The sequence below is a fragment of the Anopheles marshallii genome, chromosome 2, assembly GCF_943734725.1.
Source record: "Anopheles marshallii chromosome 2, idAnoMarsDA_429_01, whole genome shotgun sequence".
In the NCBI taxonomy this organism is placed as follows: domain Eukaryota; kingdom Metazoa; phylum Arthropoda; class Insecta; order Diptera; family Culicidae; genus Anopheles; species Anopheles marshallii.
This window is the reverse complement of record NC_071326.1, coordinates 7,592,480-7,617,536: the sequence shown is the minus strand read 5'-3', so window position 1 is coordinate 7,617,536 and position 25,057 is coordinate 7,592,480. Positions and strand designations below refer to the sequence as shown.

Genomic DNA, 25,057 nt, shown 5'->3' with positions numbered 1-25,057 from the left:
CGGTGTGTAATTTAAAAACTCCTCCCAAACCCCCACTCCCCCCCCCCCCCCCTTTTGTTCGCCAGTGCGCACAGAGTAGTTCACCGTTAAATTTTACAGCCCCAATCCTCACGCGGTTCTACGCAACTACGCAACACCACACGCCAGTTACATCAGATTAGGAAGCGTTACAAGCAGCGTTAGTGGATCGTGTACCGCAGCTTAAAGTGTTTACGCCGTGTGACGTTATTTTAATTTTTATGCGAATAAAATAGCAGTGCACGATTGAACGGTAGGATGGATGTCGTTGTTTCTTGCAATGGGTTTGATAGGAGATGTAGACGAGGGACGGGCGATGTGAGCGAGTAGAGCGGTTGCTATTAATTTGCAAAACGATCAAATTAAAACGGCATAACACTTTGCCATAAAACTTCCTCCCCTGAGCGTCGTGCGTGCACACGCACAGTCGCATTTCACGATCCCAAGTCCTTGAACTTTAGCACTCCGTTAATGCTGGCAGCACTGCTTGGCGATGGTCTCCTATTGCAGACCAAATTCGAGTGCAGTGCCGATGGGGAAACATGAGAAAGGTATAGTCGTGTACCGGTAATGCCATACCTTACGTTGGCAAGCAACGCAGTTCTGATCCTCGCGCCTCTTGCGCGTTCCCCTTCATACCCGACTGCCTGTCTCATATTTTACCGGCGAAAGCCATTTGACGATACGTCGTGTGCATCCTTTGCAGATTGCCTTAATGAATGTCAACTGCACACCGGGTGCATCGGGCCAATCCTCGGCTTTCGGTCCCCGAGAACACAACTGTTACCGGTCGAAAGACGAACGTCTACGCTCGTAAGGAAAGGTTTACCGGTGTACGTCCGGAATTTGCCGGCTGACGGCAACTAATGAAGATGTAACCTTTACCCACCGAAGTATGTGTGTGTGTGTAGGAAGGATCAGGTTGTTCGATTGACAGTTTGTTACTTTGAGGTACTGTTGGGAACATGGGTTATGTAATTTCAACATGTGCACTAGCGGCGGTTTCATACGTCTTCAACTTACTAAACCTCCAGGGCACTTACTCACGAAACAATACAATATTTATTTGTGCTACAGCTTTAACATTACACCTACTTTAACGATTCTTGGGACGGCCCGGTGGAGTATTGTATCTTCGAAGTGGCAATTCTTTCATGATACTTCTTCACATACAGTCCCAAAAAGCCTTCTGAGCTTTGGTGTCGAACAAACATTATAGACCAAAAAGATCTCACCAGCGAATCTCCTGGAGATCGTTCCTTAGCGCAAGGTTATCGTACTGGGATATAAGTCCATTCTCTGAGAACAGACCCTTGGGGGTAGCATTAGGCCTTTGTCGTTGTTTGCCAGCTCATTATTATGTCTTGGCTTAATTGTAAATGAAATGTTGGAGATGAGTAGTTGGTTTTCCGAATTGGAATATTCCCTTAGATTTTCTGACTAACAAACAAGGGGCAAGTCGGTCTTAAAGTATATTGAAGCAAGACATTTTAGGCGATAGACTGTTAAAGCTCGTTCGTTACATTACTATAATTTATCTCCATTCTAGGATGTGGGATGGACGATATGTTGTATGCTCAGTAACCAATTGATTGGTAAGATAACAATGCAGGGTTCCTCGTTACTTACTCGTTGCTACCCAGTTATTCTTAGTCTTTTAATATATTTAAATATTTGAGTTTGACCCTAGACCCTTTTGAGGATATTTCACATTGCGGCATCGTACTTGTAATAATGTTTAATGTCTAAAACATGAGGCTCTCAGACGATTATCTGCACTATCAACGAGTTGTGGTGGATCAATTTCATCCAGGCCATTTAGCTTAAATCCATTGGAATCTTAATCTAAACTACAATTCACCATAGTTTAGTAACATTTTTTTCCTTCAACCAGTAATAGGGCACCTTATCCCGGATATACTCGGCCGAACGAGTTACATTGGGATGATTATAAGTAGAAATGAAATAACAATAAACGAAGCAATCAAATTGATTTAATGGGAAAAAAAACTATCGAACAATTTTCCAGCCCGTCATCTTTATTCGCACGTAGGATATAGAAGCAAGCAGATATAACTGTAGAGTCAACACCAAACGCTGGTCAACATTGTCGGACGATGTAATTGAAAATGTCCACTTAGAGTGTTGTGGTTTCGGTATTGGAAAACTTTTGACAACAGCCAACACAAATATTGAAACAAACAAAGAAGAAGGAGTAAAAAATACACACACACACAAACACCGAAAGGATGTAAGAAAAGGCTCCAAATGCCACCAGCAACCAGAAAGCATTGGCAGAAAGAAAGGCAAGTGCGATATAACTTTAAAAATTTGGTCACCACCGGATCTTACCGGACAAGCGTACCGAGAAGCAAACGTGCACCGTTGCCATTGCCAACACCGGTATATGACAGCGATGATAGAGTGATTTCATGATTGCATCCAGCTGCATCAAACTGCAACAGTGCGTTCGGGAAGCATTCTTCAACCCTCCGGCAGCACAAGCAGGGCGCAGTGGAGTATGTAGGGGTAGTGAGAGAGAGGGGAAGAAAGAGCGAGAGAGAAAAATATTCCGATGAAAGGAACAAATAGAAAATAACCAAACAGCAAACAAACGAACTAAAGAGGGAGGCAAAAAAAACAATGACTTTTCGTGCTTGAGAAAACTGTTATCAAATTCCTTGCTTGCTCAAAGCCTTACCAGCTTTATGAACGCGTCCAAGGCGCCTCCGCTGATGCGCTTGGTTGAAATAAGTGTGTTCGGGGATCTTGTCGTTTCGTCTTGTTGTTTTTTTTTCTGCTCCTTTTTTGGTTTCGGTTGATGGCTGCGTCTTGCGTGAGTGCCTCATGTTTCTGCGAATTTCCATCCACGGTTCGTGTTTTTCCTTATGGGTGTTGCTGGCCCACCGCTTCTTATCGCCGTCAGTGGCCACATTCTCTTGTGGATAGCCCGGAACATGATACGCTTTCGTTCAGTACAGCGGGTGCGAAACGAAACGATAACAAGCCGGACGAAAAACTAGCAACATTAGCAGAAGAAACTGCAAGCGTGCCGCACATACCGCAACATTATGCTACGCGACGAAAGCAAGCACGGGGAAAAGTCGCTGTTGTTGCAGCTTCTACAACCGATACAGCAGCAAAAAGGCGCATTTAAAGAAACAAGCTGCCGGGCTTCTGTCTTTGGCAGCGCTGTGCCGTTTTCCACTTTCTTCACGTGGTGCCGGATGCGCTGGGGGTGAGCCCGACAAGTGCGTGCAACAATTTGCAGCAAATCTGCAATCCAATTAGAAAGCGAGTCGGCGGACGAAGGCTTAACAGTGAGGACGCAAATGCAAAGATGATGATGATGCGTACCGTATCGCGGCGGTCGGTTCCTTTGTTCGCCAGCTTGTATCTGTCACTTTATATAAAGTCTGCCTTCGGTACGGCACCGACATGGCTCGGGCGAAGCTCGAACGCGAACAAATCAAAACGGGCAATAAATGTTTTTCCAATCTTTTGCAATCTTAGTGATGAGTGTGCTGAGCTCCATACTCCGTGTTCCGTAGGGGATGCACAGCACAGGGAAGGATAAACAATCACGGACCACCACCACCATTTCACGGAGAAACGTTGCGTTTTAATTTTTGTTTGTCATCGCTTCGTTCGGCGCCACAGTTTGTGCTTTCCGGTTGCATCACGATACACCGGCACATGGCACTTGGGGTACCTTATCAAAGGTGTATGTTCGTGCCGGCATCTTCAGCGGAATGGCAATGACAATGCCGGGCGAAAAACTGCAAAGCATGCAAAGAATGCACCCAACAGCACGATCAATCTTACTCACGCCCAGGTGATTGGTTTTTCTTTCCCCCGTAACTGGCGCAGCTTTGATCAAACGTTAATATTGCAACGGGGCGTGAACGAAGCTTTGCTTGAGACACATCATGCGACTATCTTATCACAAGCGCAGTTGTAAAACAGTAATATAACATGAGGGCTTTTTTTGTCGTTTAAAAAGAAAGAGCAGGTATTCGTTTTTTCTTTTAAATTTCTGACAATCTAGCAAATATTTTCACCTATTAACATAGTATTGAGTACTTTGTTATACTTTATAACTTAAACACTTCTTAATAACTATTTATATACACAAATCATATTGTGGATGAAGTGTTTATTAAAAAGATGTTTGTTAACTTAATTAGTCTTTTTTAATAATATATTGCTTAAAATTTGATATGTTTTTTTTTTTATATCTAAAAATCAATCATCTTTGAACAAACGTGTTATAATGGTCTTGTTCTTACTTCCCAAACATTATAGCTACATCTTTTCCATGTCAGAAATATTTGCTATAAACTGGAGGCGCCCAGTACTTGACTGAAACTGGTGCTAAAATCTCGAAGAATTGTTGTACTAAAATATTATATGCATCGCTACATGAATACCAAGAAGAAAATTGGCAGTATTTTTGCTTGCCGTAATGCCGAATGCTCGTTGATCATGCCTTTGTATAATGAAGCATGAAGCTAAGAGGTTCAACTACTGTGCCGTTCAACTACACAGCCGGAATAATGATCGAATATCATTAACCACACAAAATTTTGCATCATCAAAGAACGTTACCTTAGTAATAGCAAAAAATCTTTAATTTATAGCATTCAAAAAATTAAAGCAATTGTAATGAATTACGATAGCCATAAAGATAGTGCTGTAGAGAACAACTGGAAGTGCAGATGTTGTATAAGTGCAAAGTCTATTTTCGCACTTACATTACCTTTACTAATACATTATAGCAAAAATGATTTCTTAGGCGTTCAAACGTCAGAATGCAATGAATGCGTATGCGATGCACGAGCTTAAAATTCCGACCATTTTCGCCATTGCACATTCCAGCAGCGAGCTGGCTGGGAAAATATGTTGGTCAGTCTTTTGTAAATTCCCCAGCCATTAATAAACCCCAGGAACGCAGACAAGATTATCACGCGGCCACTAAATTATACGACAAAGTAAGTGATTTCTCCGTACAAAACGGTGCGTTCCTTCTTGCACGGTGCATTTGCCATTTGCCCGTTGGCAACTAGTCGACCGACCCGGTGCCCGGTGGTTGCATTAAAGCAAGACAGATAAGAGTGCTTTCAATAATCACTGCCGACGTGAATCGTGCGGAAATAAAACCTCTCGCCGACCGTAAGCGTGGAGTGGATGAAGATGAGAAGCAATTGCCCGAAGCCACCGATTGTCACGGCAAGCCATCCAGGTTGACCTTGCGAATAAGTGGAGCATCCCCGCTCTCTCTCATGGTGGGTTGGGGTAGGATGGGAGGAGGGGCGAGGGGGGTTTAAGGGGGAGAAAATAGATTATTGAGCAAACCGTCGTCGTTTGAGTAGTGTTTGCTGCTTGGAAGCGTGGAAGAAGATGGAGCAGTGAAGGCAAAAAAAAAGTCCTCTTCCGACCAGGACCAGGAAGTGCAAAGTATCTTCCGCACGCTGGGAATGTTCCGCGCGAACCGCGGATGCTGCGTGACGTACGTGCCACGGCGTATCCCGGAGGACATAAATAATGTGCTTATCGGCTCACGCCATCACCGGCCGCGGAAGTGGGAAAATTGTCGTTTCCAAAGCCAACCGTTCGGAAAAGTGGTCGACCTGACCACAGACCCCGACCAATTTGTTGCTGTCCTACCAAGCCCCCCACCCTCCTCCCCCCTTTCCTGCAGCTGCAATAACAAAAACGCATCGAAAAGAAAAAGCCACGCAATAATGAAGAAGAGCAAATCGGATTGGAATTGCTGCGTACGGTACGGTGGGAACGGGATATTGAATTTCTTTCCGATTTTTCCTGCACAAAATGCGCGCGGCACGCCAGCGCCGGCATTTTCCCGGAACGGAATCGGTCCGTGATTTGAAAAATGTGCACCAACAACTGCGTCCTATTAAGCCCGGCTGCAGGTGGAAAACGAGCATCCAAAGGAGGAGCGGCTCGAAAGGGAGCAAGAAAGTCCGGAAAGGGGTGGTGCACGACAAAGCATCCAGCAAGATGGTCAAGTTCAAGGTCCAGACTATCCGATTGTGCCGCATCGCCGTATCCTATCGCCGCAGTTGCATTTTGCAGCCGATGTACAGCGTTCGTCCGATTGCGCTTCGATTATGTGCTCGGAAAAGTGGAAAACCACATTTTGTAAGCGGTGTTGATTCGATTTTCTTAATTGTACACGGTTCCGGCAGTGATAAAGATGAGCCGGAAAGAGGAATTACGAGGCGCGCATTATGGATGGAATCGTTGTGGTTTCTGGGAAAAAAGAAGCGAAGCGTTTGAAATATTTCCTTTTTGTTGGGATGATATTTCACTGGAACAGTATTTAATTTCTGCTTCGGCAGGTAAATTGAACGATATTTTCGCATTAATTGAATGTAGCGTACACAACTTGAAAAATATTAGCAGAAGGATGGCTTTCTTTGAACAGCATTTGCTTTTGATTTATATAAATTTCCAGAGATTTGTACAATACCCACGTCACTTTTCAGGGGTAAAATGAAGGGCAACTTTTATTTGCAGTTTATTCATGGTTGTAATTTTTTTATAAACGTAAGCTAAGAAATAAAAGTGAGTGACTTTCTTTGCAGTGCATCTATATTTAAACATTTCTGACACATTTCACATCGTTAATAAGTTACAGAAACTCCAACAGTAGTCCAACTCCAACTTTGAGTCGAAGTTTCATATTTCATCTCTTAAGCAACTGTTTTGCTCTTGTTTATTCTGCCCACAAGTTATATGCTTCTATTTTTATTGTTATAACACTTTAACCTCAGGAAGTCACCCGAAACAAATAGTTGCCTTATTTTAAAAAGCTACTAGTGACTTGCTTGCGCCTTTTTGCAGGCAATCCGCAGTTCACAAGAGGTTAATGGGACGTTAAGACAAGAAATACTAATGATTAATAGAATTTGATCTGAAACGATTAAAGCAATTTATACTATAGTATGTAAAAGGATATTGCACATATCCGATAGGGTTTATAGCATTCAAGACCGGTTCTAAGATTTCCCAGGAATATTGGTTGAAGTTGAATAATATTGAACTAAGATGAGAACCTAGCTCAACCTAGTCATAAACACCTGCAAGGACCTAGTGAACAGATCACGTCATGAGAAAGACATCGAACCAACATTTCCACGTAGACAGATAGTAATAATCTAAGTCACAGACAGAACAGATCTCGGATAAGTTAAAATAAGTTGTATTTTGCAATTTTGACATCTGTCATTTGCCATACATTACCATTGTGTCATGCATTTGTCAATTGACGAGACTGAGCAGTGATTTAAAACCATGTTTATTTTTTTGTGGATGTAGCTGTGTTGACGACCCACTCAACCGTGTAGAAAACGCAAACTAAATAACATTCAGAGCAATCTTTTTATCTTGCTTTCCACCTAGTCCGTGAGTACCTAGGAGTTACAACCTGTTTACAACCTCGAGACTTACCTGCACTCAACTACATAAGCAGAAAGCGATGTTTCTTAACAAGGACAACTGCACATGTCTATTCCTGAGTGAGAGTTTCGGTTTGTGTGTGTGTGTGTGTGTGTGTGTGTGTGTATCTGTGCTGAACCAACCGGCACAGCCATCTTGGATAGTTACGACCAGACAGCACACGAGGAACTATATTACAAATTTAATATTGCAACTAAATTTAATCAGCATGGTGCACCGGTTCCACCGTCGTACGGTTCGGGCCCCGGCACCACAAACCTCAACCACGAACGAGTTTTCCTATGGGCAACTTACCCTGTCACCGTGCGACAATGTTGAGTCGACGTTGAAGGAAAAGAGATTTAAACCCATCCACTCATCGAAAACGTTGCAACAAACATCAGCATGCCAAACTACTTCCTGAACGATCTCGTTTGCCGCATCGACTGGATTCGTTTCAGCTGTCATTGGGTTATCATATTGAGGAAGTGTTTTTCGGCTTGATTTACGATGAAAATTGTGTTCGAATTTATTTCGGAAGTATTTTGTATGCTATCCGTATTAGGTACCAACTGCTCAAGAACACATCAACGCTAATTAGCTAAGTTGCTGCAGCAGAGGTTGAGTCTCGTGCGCTCTCTTGCTTTAATACAAAGTAAAGATGAAGGAAATCAATTGCCATTTTTTTCCTGCACAACCCACCTTATTAACTTCTTGGCACATGGAAGAACTAGAAAATGTTTCCACAAAATCATTCAAAAAAAAAACTCCATTACTATTGGCAAGGTAGCTCGGTGGAAGATGAAAGAAAAAAAGGCACTCCGCCCGATATTACTCTTCCAAGGGCATGCGATAGTGTGGAAAAGGTTTGCGAACCGGTGCGCCCTCTTTCCTTTCGCACAAACTTTAACATCTTATAACGAATTCCTGTCCGATGGCGTTCATTCCGCAAGGACGACAGTGTACGGGGATCATAAATCTTTTTCAATTTCACCACCCCACCCCACCTTGGTTCCCACCCCCACATGTCCGGCGTGCGGTGTCAAGTGCAGCATGACCGATCGGGGGTATACGTCTGCGAAAGGTTCGCCGCTAGTGACAGATGCCGACCGTGCACCGTTGCAGTGTCACTTCCACTGGCTGGATGTGTAACGATCGGGTTGTAAACTCTCTTTCGCTCTGTCATTGTACGAGCAGGACGGGAACAAATTATAATTAAGACTATTTTTAACGGTAAGACACTGTGCATGCCCTTGACGTGTTGGGATGGTTTTTGGAGGAAAATTCACCATGACGCAGAAGACGATTGTTCGAAAAAGGGTCCACACTTTCACATAGTGTCGTTGGTGCACTGTTTTTTCCTGCTTCGTTAGCGACAGATTTGATATTTTTTCCTCCGCTCCAACTTCCCATTGAAAACCCACCACCATATCCACCACGGGAAATGGTTCATCCTTGCAAAACGGGGGGAAAAGTGGTTGTTTGAAGCTGTTGGAAAGTTTACATCTGTACACCGAATTCACGATGGGAAGTTAAGCGGCAGAACTTGGCGACAGCATTTGCCAGCAGTACGAGTGGTGTGTCGGTTGTGTCGTTTAGTGTCCTCAGTGTCAAGGTCGTGGTGAACTTGACGATCAACGATGTTACGAAAAATTATCCTTTCGTACCCCCAGAAAAGGGGAAAAAACTCGCTGGATGATTTCTTGTGCAACAATTTTGAAGGAGTTTTTTTTTCATTATTGTTACTCAACTGCATGGGAAAATTGCACTTTGCTTCGGCGAGGAAAATAGATTGTTAGTTCGTGGTAAAAATTAGTAATCCATTGTAGGAAGTTTAACGCTGGAAAGCATGGTGCAGTTTAGTCACACATATTGTGGTATGAATGTGATTGATAGCAGAAACGTGCCAAACAGGCTTTACCCTTTGAAATATCACGAGTAAGCCCCATTCGGAGGAGTGATTTATGACTTATAAGAAATTATGGAATGATGAAAATTACATGTCAAATATTTTCATAGTTCTTCTGCACCTTTAGAATTGCAGCGCCAACATCCAGCACTCGGTTATATAAGTCTTGCTTAAGGTTACATCTGTCTCTTTTTGAATGATCGCACAATTTCCCCAATTTGCAATATTAAATGAACCAAAAGCCCAGGTGAAGCAGTTACCAATGGCTGTGCTAAGATCTTGAGAGTTTTTCTTGAAGTATTCTGAAGGTACCTTCCAAGGTTTCCATATATTGAGGATGGGCACTTATCGTAAGACGAGTATATCTATGCCTAAACAACTGCCAAAGCAAAGTGCATTTCTCGCCGATGCCAAGTAGAAAGTCTGTCGAACTGATGTTCTCTGAGATAGGCTTAGGTCCCATCAGGAAAGGCCATTCCGAAGAACCTTTAATTGTAATGATACAACCAACATAATCGGTATTCTGGAAACTAGACCAATAGAGCGCCATTTCTTTCACAATATGATTCTCAGTCTTATTTCTTTCTCTTTCAGAAGTGTTTTAACAATTTAAAATCTGGCTTAGGATTTATTCGATCCTCTTTATGGGAGAGTTCCCCAAACTTAACCACGCCCCCTAACCTAAACAGCTTGGATGAGTCCCGTAAAGCATTTAAATAACTTTGATCTATTCTCCAACAATTATTTTTCGTAAATCGATTAGTTGCATTTGCATTAATTAACTTACACGTCTCGTTTTATTCACGTTACCATCTTCACTCCCGTTCATTCCTACCAAACCATCGTGCGGGTGGCAGGAAAGAAATGCAAGAATTAGGATGCATAATTTGCTTGAAAATTGTTACCCGACGGGATGGAAAGTTTCACCGAATGGATCTCTTAATATGTCACCGACAGATTGCCTCAACTTTTCAACCCGCAACTTTCACACAACCGGCCACCAAGGCAAGCGGCAGAGTTACAGTTGCACACCAATTACTTCTGCCGGGGCTCGTGTTGGCTTTCCAGGCACCATTCCGCGTCTTAGACCGGCGTCAGACAAAGTTTGACAAAGATCTCGGGCAGTGCAGCGGTTCTTTTAAATTTGTTTATTCATCAGTGTGCCCAGCCGCATCGGCAGACGGCTAGCGGGGTGGCATACGGCGGGAGGGGGCAAATAATTTCATTTCGGAAACAGTGATGTCAACCGTCACCGGACGCGTATCCTGTCGCGTCACGAAACCGGGTGACGAATGATGGTTGCGAGTGCCAAGGTTAACGCAGCCAATGGTGCCTGTCGAACCGTGTGGATGAAAATGTCACTTCCCCATCCTTGGGTTGGAAAACACACGGCCAACAGCCACTGGGGAAAATCGCAAGTAAGCCAATCCTTTCCAAAAGCGGGATCCTTCAGCCATCCTGTCAGCGACTCTTTGTAGCAGCTTCCAGCGCTGGTTCCCGCTGGCATCAAACTGCATCCATCGCCCCGTGCATCGCGCTGGCAGTGAATCTTTCTTCGGTACCATCTTAAATCAAGGCCACATCGACTTTGAAGCATTCTCTCAAGATTCTGGAACCGGCAAAGATAAAGAAGGAAGCACAACGTCTTTGCAATCCACCATCCGACCCATCTTCAACTCGATGGACCCGACGAAAGTGGCGCCTTTGCTGGCAGGCAACAAAGGAATGGACGATAGAGTCCATGCAAGGCGCTAAACAATGGCCAACAATATTCACCCCCATCGTTCCTCTCTCTGTCTCTCTCTCTCTTGCTTACCCAAGGTAGGCAAAGCGGACTTGCAAAGGGCCACCCACTGACGGGTTACGTTTAGTGTGGCGCTGCTGATGGATGGATGGTCCGCGGATGCTGCTAGGATTGGAAAGCAGATGTACCAACTACCGGTCCACCGGTCCTCTACGGGTAATGCATATTCATAGTCATGGTCGGTTCATTATGCGCACCAGCCGTAGCTTTTCAATTATGCTTATTCCGTGGTGCAATTCTGAGACTTAACCTTACTTGTCGCTTTTCTCACCATTTCTCTTTTGCTCCAGCTGGATTTTGTTTTTTTTTCGCGAATGCACTTTCCTTGGCTTGTTCATCCACAGTGGGAGATCTTTGTGTCTCGGATTTTCCGGAAAAACAAACAAAAACCAAACGATCGTATCACACATTTGCCAACGTGCTGCACGGGACGAGAAACTAAGGTCTCCGGTCCGTTGGCAACGTTGGCATCGCGCCCAAATCGAAATAAAATGCTAAATAATAATGCCTCACCCTATAAACATTCCGCTTTTCGGTAACAGAATTGAAACGGCCACGTGCCAATTAAGCCCGAGAGAGTCGCAGCACTTCTGTCCCTTATGGGTCGTGTACTGCATTTGGTTTGCGTGTCGAGCGGTGGAAAGCATAAGCAATACACTAAACATAAGCATAGCGTCCGAAGGGAAGGAAACAACAGTGTTGCATTTCCTGGCCATCAGCTTACCAAAATCACACTCACAACCTCGCATAGCTTTTTGCTAAATGTTTCATCTGTACCGATGTCCCATCGCTGGAAGGATTGTTACAAGAGTCCCATTCATTTCGTTCATTCATGAAATTCATGAGCTGTAAGTAGCAATTAAAATGATTGCAAAATTGTATGGTGGTTGGAACGATTGTAAATGGAAATGGCCTGTTGCAAACAAAATAAAAACAAGCTGTGGGATTTTTGTACTGCTGGTGTCTACTAAAATTAACGTTTGATATTGGATTGAATTTAGTTGAAACAAGGGCTTGATGCGGTCCAGCATAACTAGGTTTTGATGTTATGGAGAAAGATATGAAGGTCTTCAAACACTCGTGAATCATTTATTTCATTTCCTCAATGACCCATCGAACTTTCGAACCTCTAGGTGAGATCTTTTCCTTGCTAAGTTCTCTCAACTCAAAGATTTTTTAGTTTGAAACAGTTTTGCACAGAAACTATTCCATTTTCAATCTACAGACAGCTTCCAGATCGAGTTAGTTTTTAACTTACTCCGGATGGATTGTCAATTTATTCTTTTGTATGATATCCTTTCCCCCCAAGATCACCAAAACCTTAGATGATCTGCTGCAGAAATAGAGAATAACAGAATATGCAAAGTATGCTCCGCAACACTACTCAACATATGTGTCACGGCGGTCTTCTGCAACAGTTTCAGTATTTGCATGCGACTCATACTTACTTACTTATCCGGCGCTACAACCGCTTCGAGTTCTTGGGTTGCTGCAGAAATCCTCTTAACTGCTCACGGTCGAGCGCCTTCGTCTACCAATTGATTATCCAGGCCTTTCTGGCGAACGCATCAACGCCATCACTCCATCTCAATTTGGGCCTACTACGCCTCCTCTGTCCACGAGCACGACCTAAAAGGACTTTACGGACTGGGTCGTCCGGTCCCTATTCTCATGACGTGACCAGCCCACCGGCGTCTGGCGAGTCTAATCTGCCCTATGACAGTGAGTTCGTCGAACAGCTCGTGAAGCTCGTCATAGTAGCGACTCCTTTTGTCATTTTTGAACAAAGTCCATGTCTCAGAGGCGTGCATGCGAATTATAGACGATCCAAAATTAATGGACCAGGACAATAGAGTAGAAGTTGGAGAAGAAGTGGAGTTGAAGGGAGCACTCACTAAAGTACAACGAGTTGTGCCAGGCTCTAGATGAGCTGATCTCGTCATTAGAATTACAACGGACGACCAGGCTCGTAAAGTCTTTTTTAATCCATCCACTTATTCAGGCATACTTTATGATCGATAAAATTCGACACTAAACTGGGTTAGTTGTTAAAACCCATACCCTTTCAATTCCTTCTTCACAGTTATCAGATAAAAAAGAGGTAAAATACAATATATGTAGCCAAAATTAAATACTTTCGCTCGACGTTCGTTTCGTAGTTCTTTAGCAGTCGTTAGTCTCCCCACTACCTTAGAAACACAAGATTAAGATTACATACTAAGCTCGCGTTGCGATTTTAAACCCGTTTACAAAAGAATTATTCGTTACGACTCAACACCCTCAACTGTGTGGGAGACGATCATCTCTAGCGCAACACCACCATTATGTGCAGCTGCCGGCTGGCAAGCCTCCAAAAGATAGTCGATTTATCTTCCTTTCTAAGGTCGTTCTTTTGCGTCGAACACTCGATACCCAAAAAAAAAAACCATTATTTGAACCCATTGAAAGCAAACAAACCCGTTCCTGATGCTGGTGCGACGAATCGAGAGGCAAAAACCAAAACAAAACGAAAAAGTACAACACCGATTATGTTATGGTGCACTTTTTTTTCTCCCTCTTCTCATTTGTGTCATAATCTCGGCACGTTTGATTGATGGACGGCTGTCGTTTGCCGCACCTTGGCGAGAGCCTCTTCAACACTCCAGACCCTCCCAATCGGTCCGGTGAAGGTTTCCAAAACGGTACTTCAACCTTGATGCGGCATCGCAACGAAAACCATCACGCAAAGACGCTTTTGGTGTGAAGAATTAGCTGAACCGCTCACCGATTCATGAAATAAGAACAAACCTAAACTTATTAGATGGCTCGTCCTATGCGACAGATCGAACTAAACTTTGGTGTATTTCATTTCACCAAAACAAACCGAACCGAACCAAACCGAAGCCAGACAGGGCGGCTTTAATGCTTCTTGGCGCGTGAACCAGTTCGACCTATATTTGCGTGACGCTTGATCAATCGTAGCCCTTCAATTCACTAACGGCTTGGAAGCTCAAGGCTCCGGGGCCACAGTTTACGCGGGGGTTGTGATTAATAATTCCCACACAAAGGGAACGAGCCCTTCGATCATAAACCGCCGGTATGTGTGTGTGTCAGAGAACTTGCCGTACATGGTTTCGTACCGGGTTTGTACTGTAAGATGACGAAAGTTGACCCTGTTTATGGACCCTAAAAACCCTAAAACCCTTCCAGATGGTCGCTGCGGTGCGGTGTGTGTGTTTCGGAGTTTTAAGTTGAAAATGGTGCGTGTCTTTTGGGGGCCCCAACTCGGCGGTCGCGCTCGCATGTCAATAAGTTTTTGGACCGCTCTTAAAACACTCTTAACTCGATGTCGAATGTCTAGCCATTGGCAAAGCTTGGGGATTGCTGCTCTGCGCCCAGTGAGCGCCCTTTTGTTCGCAATGTGCAAGGGATGGGTTCCACTTCCAACCGTTGCCATAGTGCAAAGGTTAGCTTTAAGAAGAATAGATCGTATCTTTAATGCTCACTGCACAGCAGGAACCATTCTGCCGCTAGTGCACGCTGCGCACATGTACGGTAGAGGAGTTCTTTTTCCAATATTTTTGCATAGAATGACTTCTTTGGGTTGGGGCGCATGACGCTTTTCGAGGGTACGGTTGAGGGCCCATGCAACGTCCAGAGCCGTGGTAAGATGAGCTTTGCAGGTTGATGTTTATTCAAAATATTAACCCAGCACCGCCGTGATACCGGAGAAGCTTTTCATCTGTCGTTGAAGTGCATTTCAAATATGGAGACGACGCTGTGTGCCATATCCGTTGCTTTTTTTCAAGCCAATGTTGGTTGGCCGAGCTCACCAAAGCACCTTACACGAAAAAAGAATTCTTCAGCATTTATATCAACTTCCATATGTACTAAGAATACGTCCTGAAAGGTGATACATCTTGAGAGCAAGCAGATTTAAAGAGGAAATTTTTAAACTAAATGAAGTGCCATCCCCGGGAAGATTCTCAATGCTTTGTAATAAATGGATGGATATTCTATGGTAAACTTTTGATGCAACACTTCATAATTCCAAAGTTATTTAAATCAACACTTGCCTCGTACTTCGTCCCACCATTTCAAGCAGGAAAGCTCCACACTCACACGATGAGTAGTGGAAAAATAATCGCAGTTTTTCAACAATCTTTCCACTTCTTACACATACCGCTGATGATCGCATAGCGTCGGCAGCATCAACATGGGACACCGAAACAAAAGGCAAACATGCATACAAACCGTCCTCCACGCGATCTATCCTTTCTTCCTTCCACCTTCTAGTGGAGTGGTGTGTGTGTGTGTTTGTGTGATATGTATGTGTCGCATACCAATTCTTTCGGAATCCATGAAGAAGAACTCGCTCACCTCACTCGTCAACCTGCCGGCATACCGTGTATGTGTATGTGTGTACACCCTTCTTGGTGCAATGTAAAACATACCATCAACAACCTACCCCGGCATCCGGCACCGACTGTACAGAATGTACCAGAAGCCGATTTCAGCCGGGGGAAAAAGCATAAAAGCTCCCCGACCAGCACTATTCCATTCGGGCGATTGCAATGCGCTCGGGGTTTAGGGGGTGGGCGCGTTGGGTGAAAAATAAATACGAATAAACATTCCACATATCGCCGAGGGAAACGGTCCGGGTGGGGTGGAAAATGTGCCGGGTTAGGGAATGCATCGCAATGGGAAAAAGCTCCGTCTTTTGCTTTTCTTTCCCAACGGTTTGGCCCGCTGTTTTGCTAGCATTCAATCCACGGATCCAGCGCATTGATGTGGATATGGTCTCAATTTGACAACCGTGCCCGTCAGTTGTTTGCTTCGCCACACTGGCACATTATTTCGATGGCAACGGGTTTACCCGGACGAACCGAACATTGTTGAAGGGTTGATTGGTGGATTGTTGCATAATGTTGCTTCGCTCCTCCATTGAGAGTTGGTTCAACAGTTGGGTTGTGCGTATTAAACACAATATTCATATGCAATTCTCACGTTATAACAGTTTCTTGCACACTATCTTACGCAAAATGCAATTGTTGGCGAGAAAGAACTCAATACAAACTTACACCAAGCTGATACACTAACACCAATTACAATTCCTCTACGTTATATTGAGGCAACAACAACAAACCAGTACCAGTAAGTACCAGTTATTAATTGAAGTTAGCTTCAGGTTAAATCTAAACAAGCTGTATAATATAAAATAATTAAATGTATTTAATGGAGTTTGTAGATTGCTATAGAATTACTCTTTTAAAAAGAATAACGATCCAATTATTTTAATCACAATAAATGTCAGCAAATTTTCCAACAAATCCTTTGAGATATTATTAATCGCTCCTATCTGTAGTTATCACTGAATAAATCCACGATTTGTAACTGAAAGAACGTCACACATTCAGAGCACTAGAGAACTATCTGTATGATAGCGCCCTCTTTTGCCAAATAATGAAACTATCTTAACGGAAGACTGTGTCAAAAGTTTTTAACAAGCAAGCTATTAGACAGCTTGACCGCATAAAATATGAACGCGAAATAGAATAAATGAGAATATGTCCAACGAATGAAACAGTGATTAACTAACTTGCGATATGGTGATTAATATGTGTAAATAACTAAACCGACAATCGACCTACATACATTTTAGTACATTTATTGGTTGGTTGGTACGGAATTGAGTTGGTTGTTGGCTTTGAGCAATTAATTTTGTTAATGAAAGCATTTTAAATATCTGTAAATATCTGTAAACTTGTTGCATCAATTTAAGTAATTTTTTTTATATGAAACTTTTTAGAGTTTAGTTTTTGAAAACTTATTACATCTACATATTGATTACATTTTTTGTTTTAGAACAAGAAAAAAAACTAGCGTCCTGCATTTGCAATGGCAGAAACAATCGTGACGAATGCAATGCAGGCAAAAAACAAAATCAATTTTCCACCCCGAGATGCCGCACCGTGGGCACCGTTTGCATGGGCAACAGCGATGGCCAATTTAGAGCCGATCGATTAAAATCCCGTAATTGACTTAATATCGCGCAGTGGCGTTACCGATGCATCGATGTTGCACAACGACCATCCTGGGTTGGCCCCTACACCGATACGCCGGCTGTCGAAGTTCAACGATGCAAGGAATTAGAGACATTTTGCAATATAGCGCTGAAATTGATTGGTGCTGATTGAATTCCGGCGCGAAGGAGACACACGTTGTTTCGGGGGACACGATCGGCATGAGTGTATCGATACTTGAAGCTGCGCAGAGGATTACACTAATTAGCCTGTAAATAATAAATTGATAGCATTTGCGTGGTCGGGTCTGCAACAGGGCGCGAGCGCGCGTGTCGATTAAACGATTAAGTGGAAAGTAATGCAATCATTCACTTGTTTCATGCTGCAGCATGGTAAGTACACGCAATCTGTTAGGGGCGATACCCTCGCGTATCACGCTGGATGTGGGAGAGTTATTAAAATAATTCTCTCGGAATCAAATACCAAATCGCATTAAACACGTGCACGGGGGGGTAGGTGTGAGCCTGAACCAATTTTTCCTAAGAATTTGTCCGTTTACTTTGAAGCTTTCGTTGAAAAGCAGTGGGCTACTCTGGGCCACGCTTGGCTAACCGTAAGCGATATCAAATCACATCATCATTACCATCACCAAAGCTACCACAGTTTAATGAGAAATTTAATCAACCGTATAATCGATTACTAAAGTTGATTGTAAGTGGTACAATATGGTTCCCACAGCTGTCCACTGACACGCGACTACATTTTATCCGACCACTGTTGATGTTAGTGGGTGTGCTACAAGCGACCACCATTGCACCATAATTACTCATATAAAGTATAATTTGGTGAATTATAGACAGGAACAGAACAGGGTCATCGTGCATTACGCTATTCGGTTAATTAATGAAACCGATGCTTTTTAAATGTTCGTAGAAGAAAATACAGTAACCTATCGAAAAAAAACATTGCAGCTAGGATAGAAATAATAAGTTTGCAACTAAATTGACACTATGGTGAAGATTTATTCAAAACACAGCGACTCTTGCAGGTAATAATTTCGACAGCTGAGCTAGTTTATAGCACAACATTGAGCTAAAGATGTGAAATTAATGGTTAAAAATGCCTTCGATTTGAAACATTTGTTTTTGTTAAAGTTTTTTCCTTCATCGCGTCAAAAAGTCGCCTTGAATGCTAGATAGGTAAACAGCAACGAAAAAAGTCGATTCTTCAACATTGAAGTATAAACGATATTGGATCAGGATTCGACACACGCATATTATAGCAGTGCGCTATAATAGTATATATTGGGAACATGCCTTCCACATACTATTAATGTCATTCTCATATGTTGGAGATCCTAAACGCCTAAAGGTATGCAATTAAAGTTTACAACCTATTAATAGTCCATAAGGATTGTTTAACTGCTTTGGTTCAGTGTTTCTCACTCATCTTTCACTGACTTCAATTCCTTTCAAAGTTCTTCCTAAAAAAACTCCATTATTGCACCTGGAAAGCAATAATAGAGCACGGTCGAATTGTTTGTTTGCTCAAGATATTTTGATATCTAATTGGAACACTTCCAACAGAATCTGATTAGATGCCATGGAATTGAAACAATTCTTTAGCATTCAACACTCCAAGCGAAGTGCCTTGTGCTGAAACCGAAAGTCACAGTGCGAAAAAAGAGGTACACACTAATATATGCACGGACACAATTCAAATCGTGCCTGCCGCGTCATCGTCTGGTGAATGGACAGCGGCAAGCTTTGGAACGGCAAGGAAAAGTAGATTAACTGTATGTTCATAAACATTGCTCACACTTTCCGTCCCGTTCCGGCTCATTCAATCGTGCCTGCGATTGTAATCATCCATCCAGTGCTCCGGTGCATTGGTAATGTGCCTAAATTCAATAGAACCTGCGACTACTATTGTTGATAGCCGTGTTCTGGGGCGCGTGCTTCCTCCAGCCCGTCCAGTCGACGGTCCGAAATGGAATTGAATATGTATAAGGCACTGTCGGGGGATTGTTGGCGTACGCCTGACTGGTAGCACAATGGTATTATGCCATTGCATTGATGGGCACTTCCTTGCCATCCACGGCTCCTTCTCCTTCTGGTGAAGCAGCATCACATTACATCCACCCGGCATATGCAACAGATTACTATGCAGCTGCTTTTTCTGCCAACACACAACCCCAACCTACAACCCCTTACACTACCCGGCTACCCCTTACGAAACCAGACGCTCGACTCGCCCCCGATGTGTGGCGTATGTTCCATTGGGAACTATTTATCTGTCAGTCAGAGCAAGGCGTACCTTTCACGCATGCAGTAGCAGTCACCGGCCATAACCCCGGTCGGGTTTGAAGCTTCTCAGGAAACACTCCCGAGCCAAGCGTGCCAACGAAGCGTACCGATGAGATACGTCCAAATTAGCATTCATCTCAGCACGCCCGAGCGGCGTTAATTTGCCCGATAGATTCCGGAGCAGGACTTCTTACCGGCTTACCTCGGAGGCTCGTCCATTCCCGTGAGACGGCAACCAGTGTCGGACTGCTGCTTGCGCTCAGCGCCGGGATCAATTTCGAAACTTTACCTAAGCGTCCATCTTGCACATGAAACGTTCGTTGACAAAAACGCCCCCACCATCATCGGTGCGGCATGCATGTGTATGGGTCCGAAAGGTTGATAATAAGTGTTCACATTCGCGATGGAGCAGCCCGGTGCTTCACCGGACGGATTGTACGCGAGCCGTTGCATAATGTTGCAACTGGCCGGGTACCATCAGGTATATCACCGGCTTTGCATAGAACTTTCTTTTTTCCATTTCACTTCTCGCTACTCGCTACTTACCGGTCGAGCGAAACGGCTATCAAACTGTAGACGGATGCTGCCACGGATACGCCCTGTATGTAGGGTACGGTTTTGCACATCAACCAACCGAGCATCCACGCTGCAATGGAAGAAAAGGTGAGAGAAGAAGAAACGTAGTTAGGCACCAGGTACGATCCCGCGTAAAGCTCGTTGTCTTGCCAACCGAGAGCAGCAGAACCAAACAGCATATTTTCCTGGAAAGTTTGATTAGAATTCTTCCGTTCCTTGGTGGCGCTGCTCCACGATGGAGTTTGGAATGAAATTCGGCATAAAAACTCACAACTCGTTTCATTGTTGATGTGTTCTGTGTGTATGTTAAACGAGCAAGGAAATTGATAGGATCATTGTCTGACATTTTCGCTCGATTTATATTTATAGCTCCGTACAACACTTACAAGGCAAAGCTGTGTCCAGTTCAGTCATAGTTTAATTAAAAGCTAATGATTATTTCATGTTTTCTGTAACTACCATCGCAGATAAATCTTCCGTTTTGATTGTATGACTGCAAGTAATTGCAAAATGTCAATCAGCGTTCGTATTATGTAGTTTATATACAAGCTCTTGTCCCACTCACCGAGAGAGAGAGAAGAGGAGAGGAGAGGGAGCCTATTTATCTGTGATAACTGTGAGGGTATTTTTCATGTTGTTGGTTCGCTCTTTATCTACCACTTCAAACCTTTTTCCGCATCAAAATGCGGCACTCCAAAAATAGATACCGAAGATACCGTGCGGCTTGGTTGCAACCGGAGCGCAGCTGTTCTATCGTACCCGAACCAGATGAAACCTCAAAGTCACCTGACTTTTGACCTTTACCTTGCGATGCACTCGCTCGTTCGACAACGGACTCGAACAGAATGGTTGCCCCCGACTGCAGTGCCCCATGCCCGGCGTCCTGCCTCGTCGTGACGTTGAGGAAGTGCCACAAAAAAAAAACAAGCAAACCCATTCCCCTTCTGCACCACTCAACCGGTGGTGCGCGGTTGACCCGGTGATTCCGACGAGGGCACAAATGTCACGGGGTCATACACGGGAAGGTGCAACGTACCACTCGGCTCGTAACCTTTCACCAATCGAAATGCAGTTGCGGCTTCTTCGGGCTCGTAGATTACGTTTACGCTATACGGAGTGGCGTCTCCAGCAGCCGCGTCAAGTGCAACCGCAAACGCTCAGCGAAGAACGCCAGCGTCCCAGGCGGGCTCTTTTCATTAGAGATATTCGTTATGCTTTCGACCAAACCCCACGTTTTGTTTGCGCTTTTCCGCGAACGGAGAGTGAAAGATCTCATTAACGGGGAAGGATGCAAAATAATGGGATGGAGGCAGAGTTCGTATGGAATGGGTAGAGGGGGCGGGGGGGGGGGGAGGTAAGGGTTCATATCACGGTAGGCCATTGCGTCATTAATGTCATGCTCGCGTTATGCACTAATGTAACTGCACCATTTAATGCGTATGGTGAACTGACTGCCAAGCAAAACCCATCTGCCGCATTGAGATGCAATACGTTCCGTAGCATAAAATGTCATTTGCATGTTTCAACCGCACAGCAGAGTGCACACGCTGTTTTGTGACGCAATGGATAAAAATGTTATCAGTCGGAATGATATTCAAATAAGGGAAAAGGATACAAAAACTACTGCTGCTGTCAAAATTTGTGAATTGCCCGTTACCCAACAAACGCTGGAAAGAGTAGGAATAGCATACATCCCTCAACTAACGCACAGTTTAAACATCACAAATCGTCGACCACAGAACCGACTTACTGCACAAAACTTTGCCTTCTGCTGCTGGCAGAGTTCATGTGCCTTTTACTAACCGTTCACGAGAGATGGAGCCCGGGCAAAACGTTCGCTAAATTTTGTCTTTACATCACACATAACTAACGCGTTACTAATAATTACCGTGGAAGGTGTGGAAACTTGCCACATACCTCCCACGTAACATAAGCGGCTAAAGCGGAAAGTTTGCCCAAAGTTTGTCCCAAACCCGCTACGGGAAGTTGGAAACAAATAATGGCACCTTAAATTGGACTTACAGCTAGTGAAACTTATGTGGATTTGTAGCGGCATTGATGGTGGTTTGTGATTAATAAATGATCCTTCAAGGAGGTATCGGGGCAGTGGAAATGATTTGCAATAATTTCACGTCCCCTACCTCCATTGGTTGTGAAGAATATTACATACAGTTGAAATTTATTAAGTAGTTGTCGATTGGGTGAATTTGAAATGGCAAATGGAAACAAAGATCAAGCGACGTGACGTTGATGTTACAGGGTTTTTCGAGCATTGTAATGACAGAACTATTGAGCAATCACCGAATGATATTGCTGGCAACACTGCTGCTAGCAAAGTGCACTACGGCTGCTGTCAAATCCATAGCAACCGCATTCTACCATCGCTCAAAAGTTCTGGCAACCTTTGGTTAAAAAAAAAAGACTTTTTCTCCGAGACTTTTTGAATTAGCTCAATCCAGCAAAAAAGTTCATTTCTCCGAGGCATTTCTGCGCTCATTTGTTTGTTTACATGCCATTAGTGGGTGTTTATTATTTTATGTATGCATTTAATATTAATTTTATTTTAAGCTTGAAATGATTTGTTTTTGTGGATAAAACTTGTATTTTTGAACTAATGACAACAGAACACCAGCCAAAATAGAGCCACTTCATACACGCGATGTAAATGGGAAGTCGTTTTTTATATATAGACTTTTGCGTACGGAGGATTGATACGGATGGGATTTTGGACCGGTCCTGTCGTGTGGAGACTGGCGCCTAAAGAAATTTCAACACCATCAGGCTCGTCCACGATGTTACAATTTCTGATTTGAATCTAAGGACGTAAATATCACGAGAGCACAAACACGAACGATCTGATCTTCCACATGCAGTAAGTAGATAGATTTTTAGTAGTTAAACTCCTTTTGAGTTCAATTGGTTTGTTCAATCGAAAACAATCTTTTCAGTGGCCAGTAATACCAACCTGCTGCTTTGTGCATCATTAATAGTGCTTTTAGGTAAATTAATCCTCGCCCAGCCTGTCATTACAATGAAACGTACTCTGCGTGTATTATCGTCCACATCAGAGCTGCATGTGAATATATTTTGCCGCGAGCTTTTCTTATTGGTTACCTAGAATCCATTGTTTTTTGTAGTCATACTTCTTGTATTCAGTCAAAAGACAAAGGAAACAGAGAGGAATTGAAAAAAAGGCATGTACTAACGTACACTAACACTTTTTACCAATTGTTTCCAGCGTAATTCTGATGCACTCTGATATCGTTGCAAGTTGGTGGTCCTTTTTCCTATCTCCAATACACCTTCAAGCCAGAAACCAGAAACTCACCACTCACGTTGAATTAACACATGGAACCGCCTAGTAGTATGCATGGCTCCTTTAAAAGTCACTCACCACCATTATCCACCGCTACATCCACATTCGTAACAGTTGGACCAACAACAGACAGAAGGGTGTGTAGGGTGTCCAACAACTCATCTTGCACCAGTCAAAAGAGGCAACAGTGAGACGAAGTGATTAATCAATCTCGCCACCGGAGGACGATAAATCAAATTTGCAAAGTGCAAAAGTGCAGCAATTACAATTATCACCATTTAACCACACGTCAAACACTTTCCGACCGTAACCGCTTCCCATGCAATCCCATGTTGGTGTGTGTGCGGGTGTGTGTGATATTACTTGTCTTTAGCTTTTCTTTTGCCCCCATTAAGCTCCGTTCGCCACTCACCGAGCACATTCAACGGCCGATCTCGCAAACATCTCATAATGGTTCGCTTCCTGCACGAGTCGTTTTGCCTACATGTGGCCGTTCCTGGGCGCACATACATGTGCAGGCATTAAATTAATGGCGTTTACAGGTTCGGTGCACATGCACAATGGTTTCTAATTCTCCATGGACACGGTTTTACTTCAATGCCATCTTCGCTGGAAGGTTCCAGGCTTCTTGGCAGGATCATTTGTGTGTGTTTTTTTGTGTTCTTCTTTCATTCACAACAGCATTGTGTTCTCGCTGTGCCACCACGGTGGAGCTCTTGTTTTACAAAGGTGGGTCAGCTTCTGGTGGGTGTGCGCAAAATCCAACAACCATATATGCTTGAACGGTCGGCACGATTCTATTGTTCTCCACACGTTTATGAGATGAGTTGCAGTGAAATGCTCCTTCGCTTCTAGGCGTTTGTAACATGGGGCCTCCATGTAAGCGAACGATAAGTTATGCGTAATGTTGAGGGAATTGAAAGTCAGCGCTGTAGATACGTCAATCACCAAACATTTCGTTATCTTCGTTGAACGTAAATACTCTGCTTTGTGAAAGAGCTACACCGATTTCTACTTTTGTTGCTTTCCAAACGTTTTTGTGTACATTAGACTTATCAATTCACAACATACCGCCATGTAACTTTGCAGGCCTAGTCCACAGCCTGGAGAAAATTATTTCCGTCATCACCATAAAGATTTCCGTGGCAGTGCTGATTATGAACTTCACATGTTCCCATGGCACCACCATGATGCTTAATACACATTTGGCCTTTTCTGGTAGTTCTATGTTACTTGGAATACAAATTTTATGCAGCTTAAAAGATACGGCATTTCACACTAAGATGTGATATTTGATACATGGTTTAGTATGACTATGCGTTAGTGAAAATTCTATGCCATAATTACATTTTTTCGCGTAATTGTCTGTCACACGCAGCGCCTGAAAGTATGCAATCGCCATGTTACATACATAGAAAAGCTCATCTACTTTTCTACGTTTCTACGCATTATTAGGAGCAAAAGGACGGGTTTTGGCATGTTTACTGCCCATAAAACTCGAATGAGCTCTAACTCCCGTGATATTGTGTTTGAAAAGCATTTGCATACCTTTAGGGGCAATAGTAAATAAAAACGAATAAGCCGAGTGAGTTCATCCACATCTCAGATCTGTCAACAAACCAATCCCAAATATACATCAATGACGTAAGTTTACAATTAAATATC

General features: G+C 43.5%; 1 protein-coding gene across 1 annotated transcript in view; it reads right to left on the bottom strand.

Moving 5' to 3' along the window:
• Positions 1 to 25,057, bottom strand: part of LOC128710211 (neuropeptide SIFamide receptor-like) — an 81,080-nt gene that overhangs the window by 18,727 nt on the left and 37,296 nt on the right. Inside the window, exon 3 of the mRNA XM_053805256.1 lies at positions 20,047 to 20,146. Within this exon, the coding sequence (XP_053661231.1) occupies positions 20,047 to 20,146 (100 nt within the window). The remainder of the gene's footprint in view (positions 1 to 20,046; positions 20,147 to 25,057) is intronic.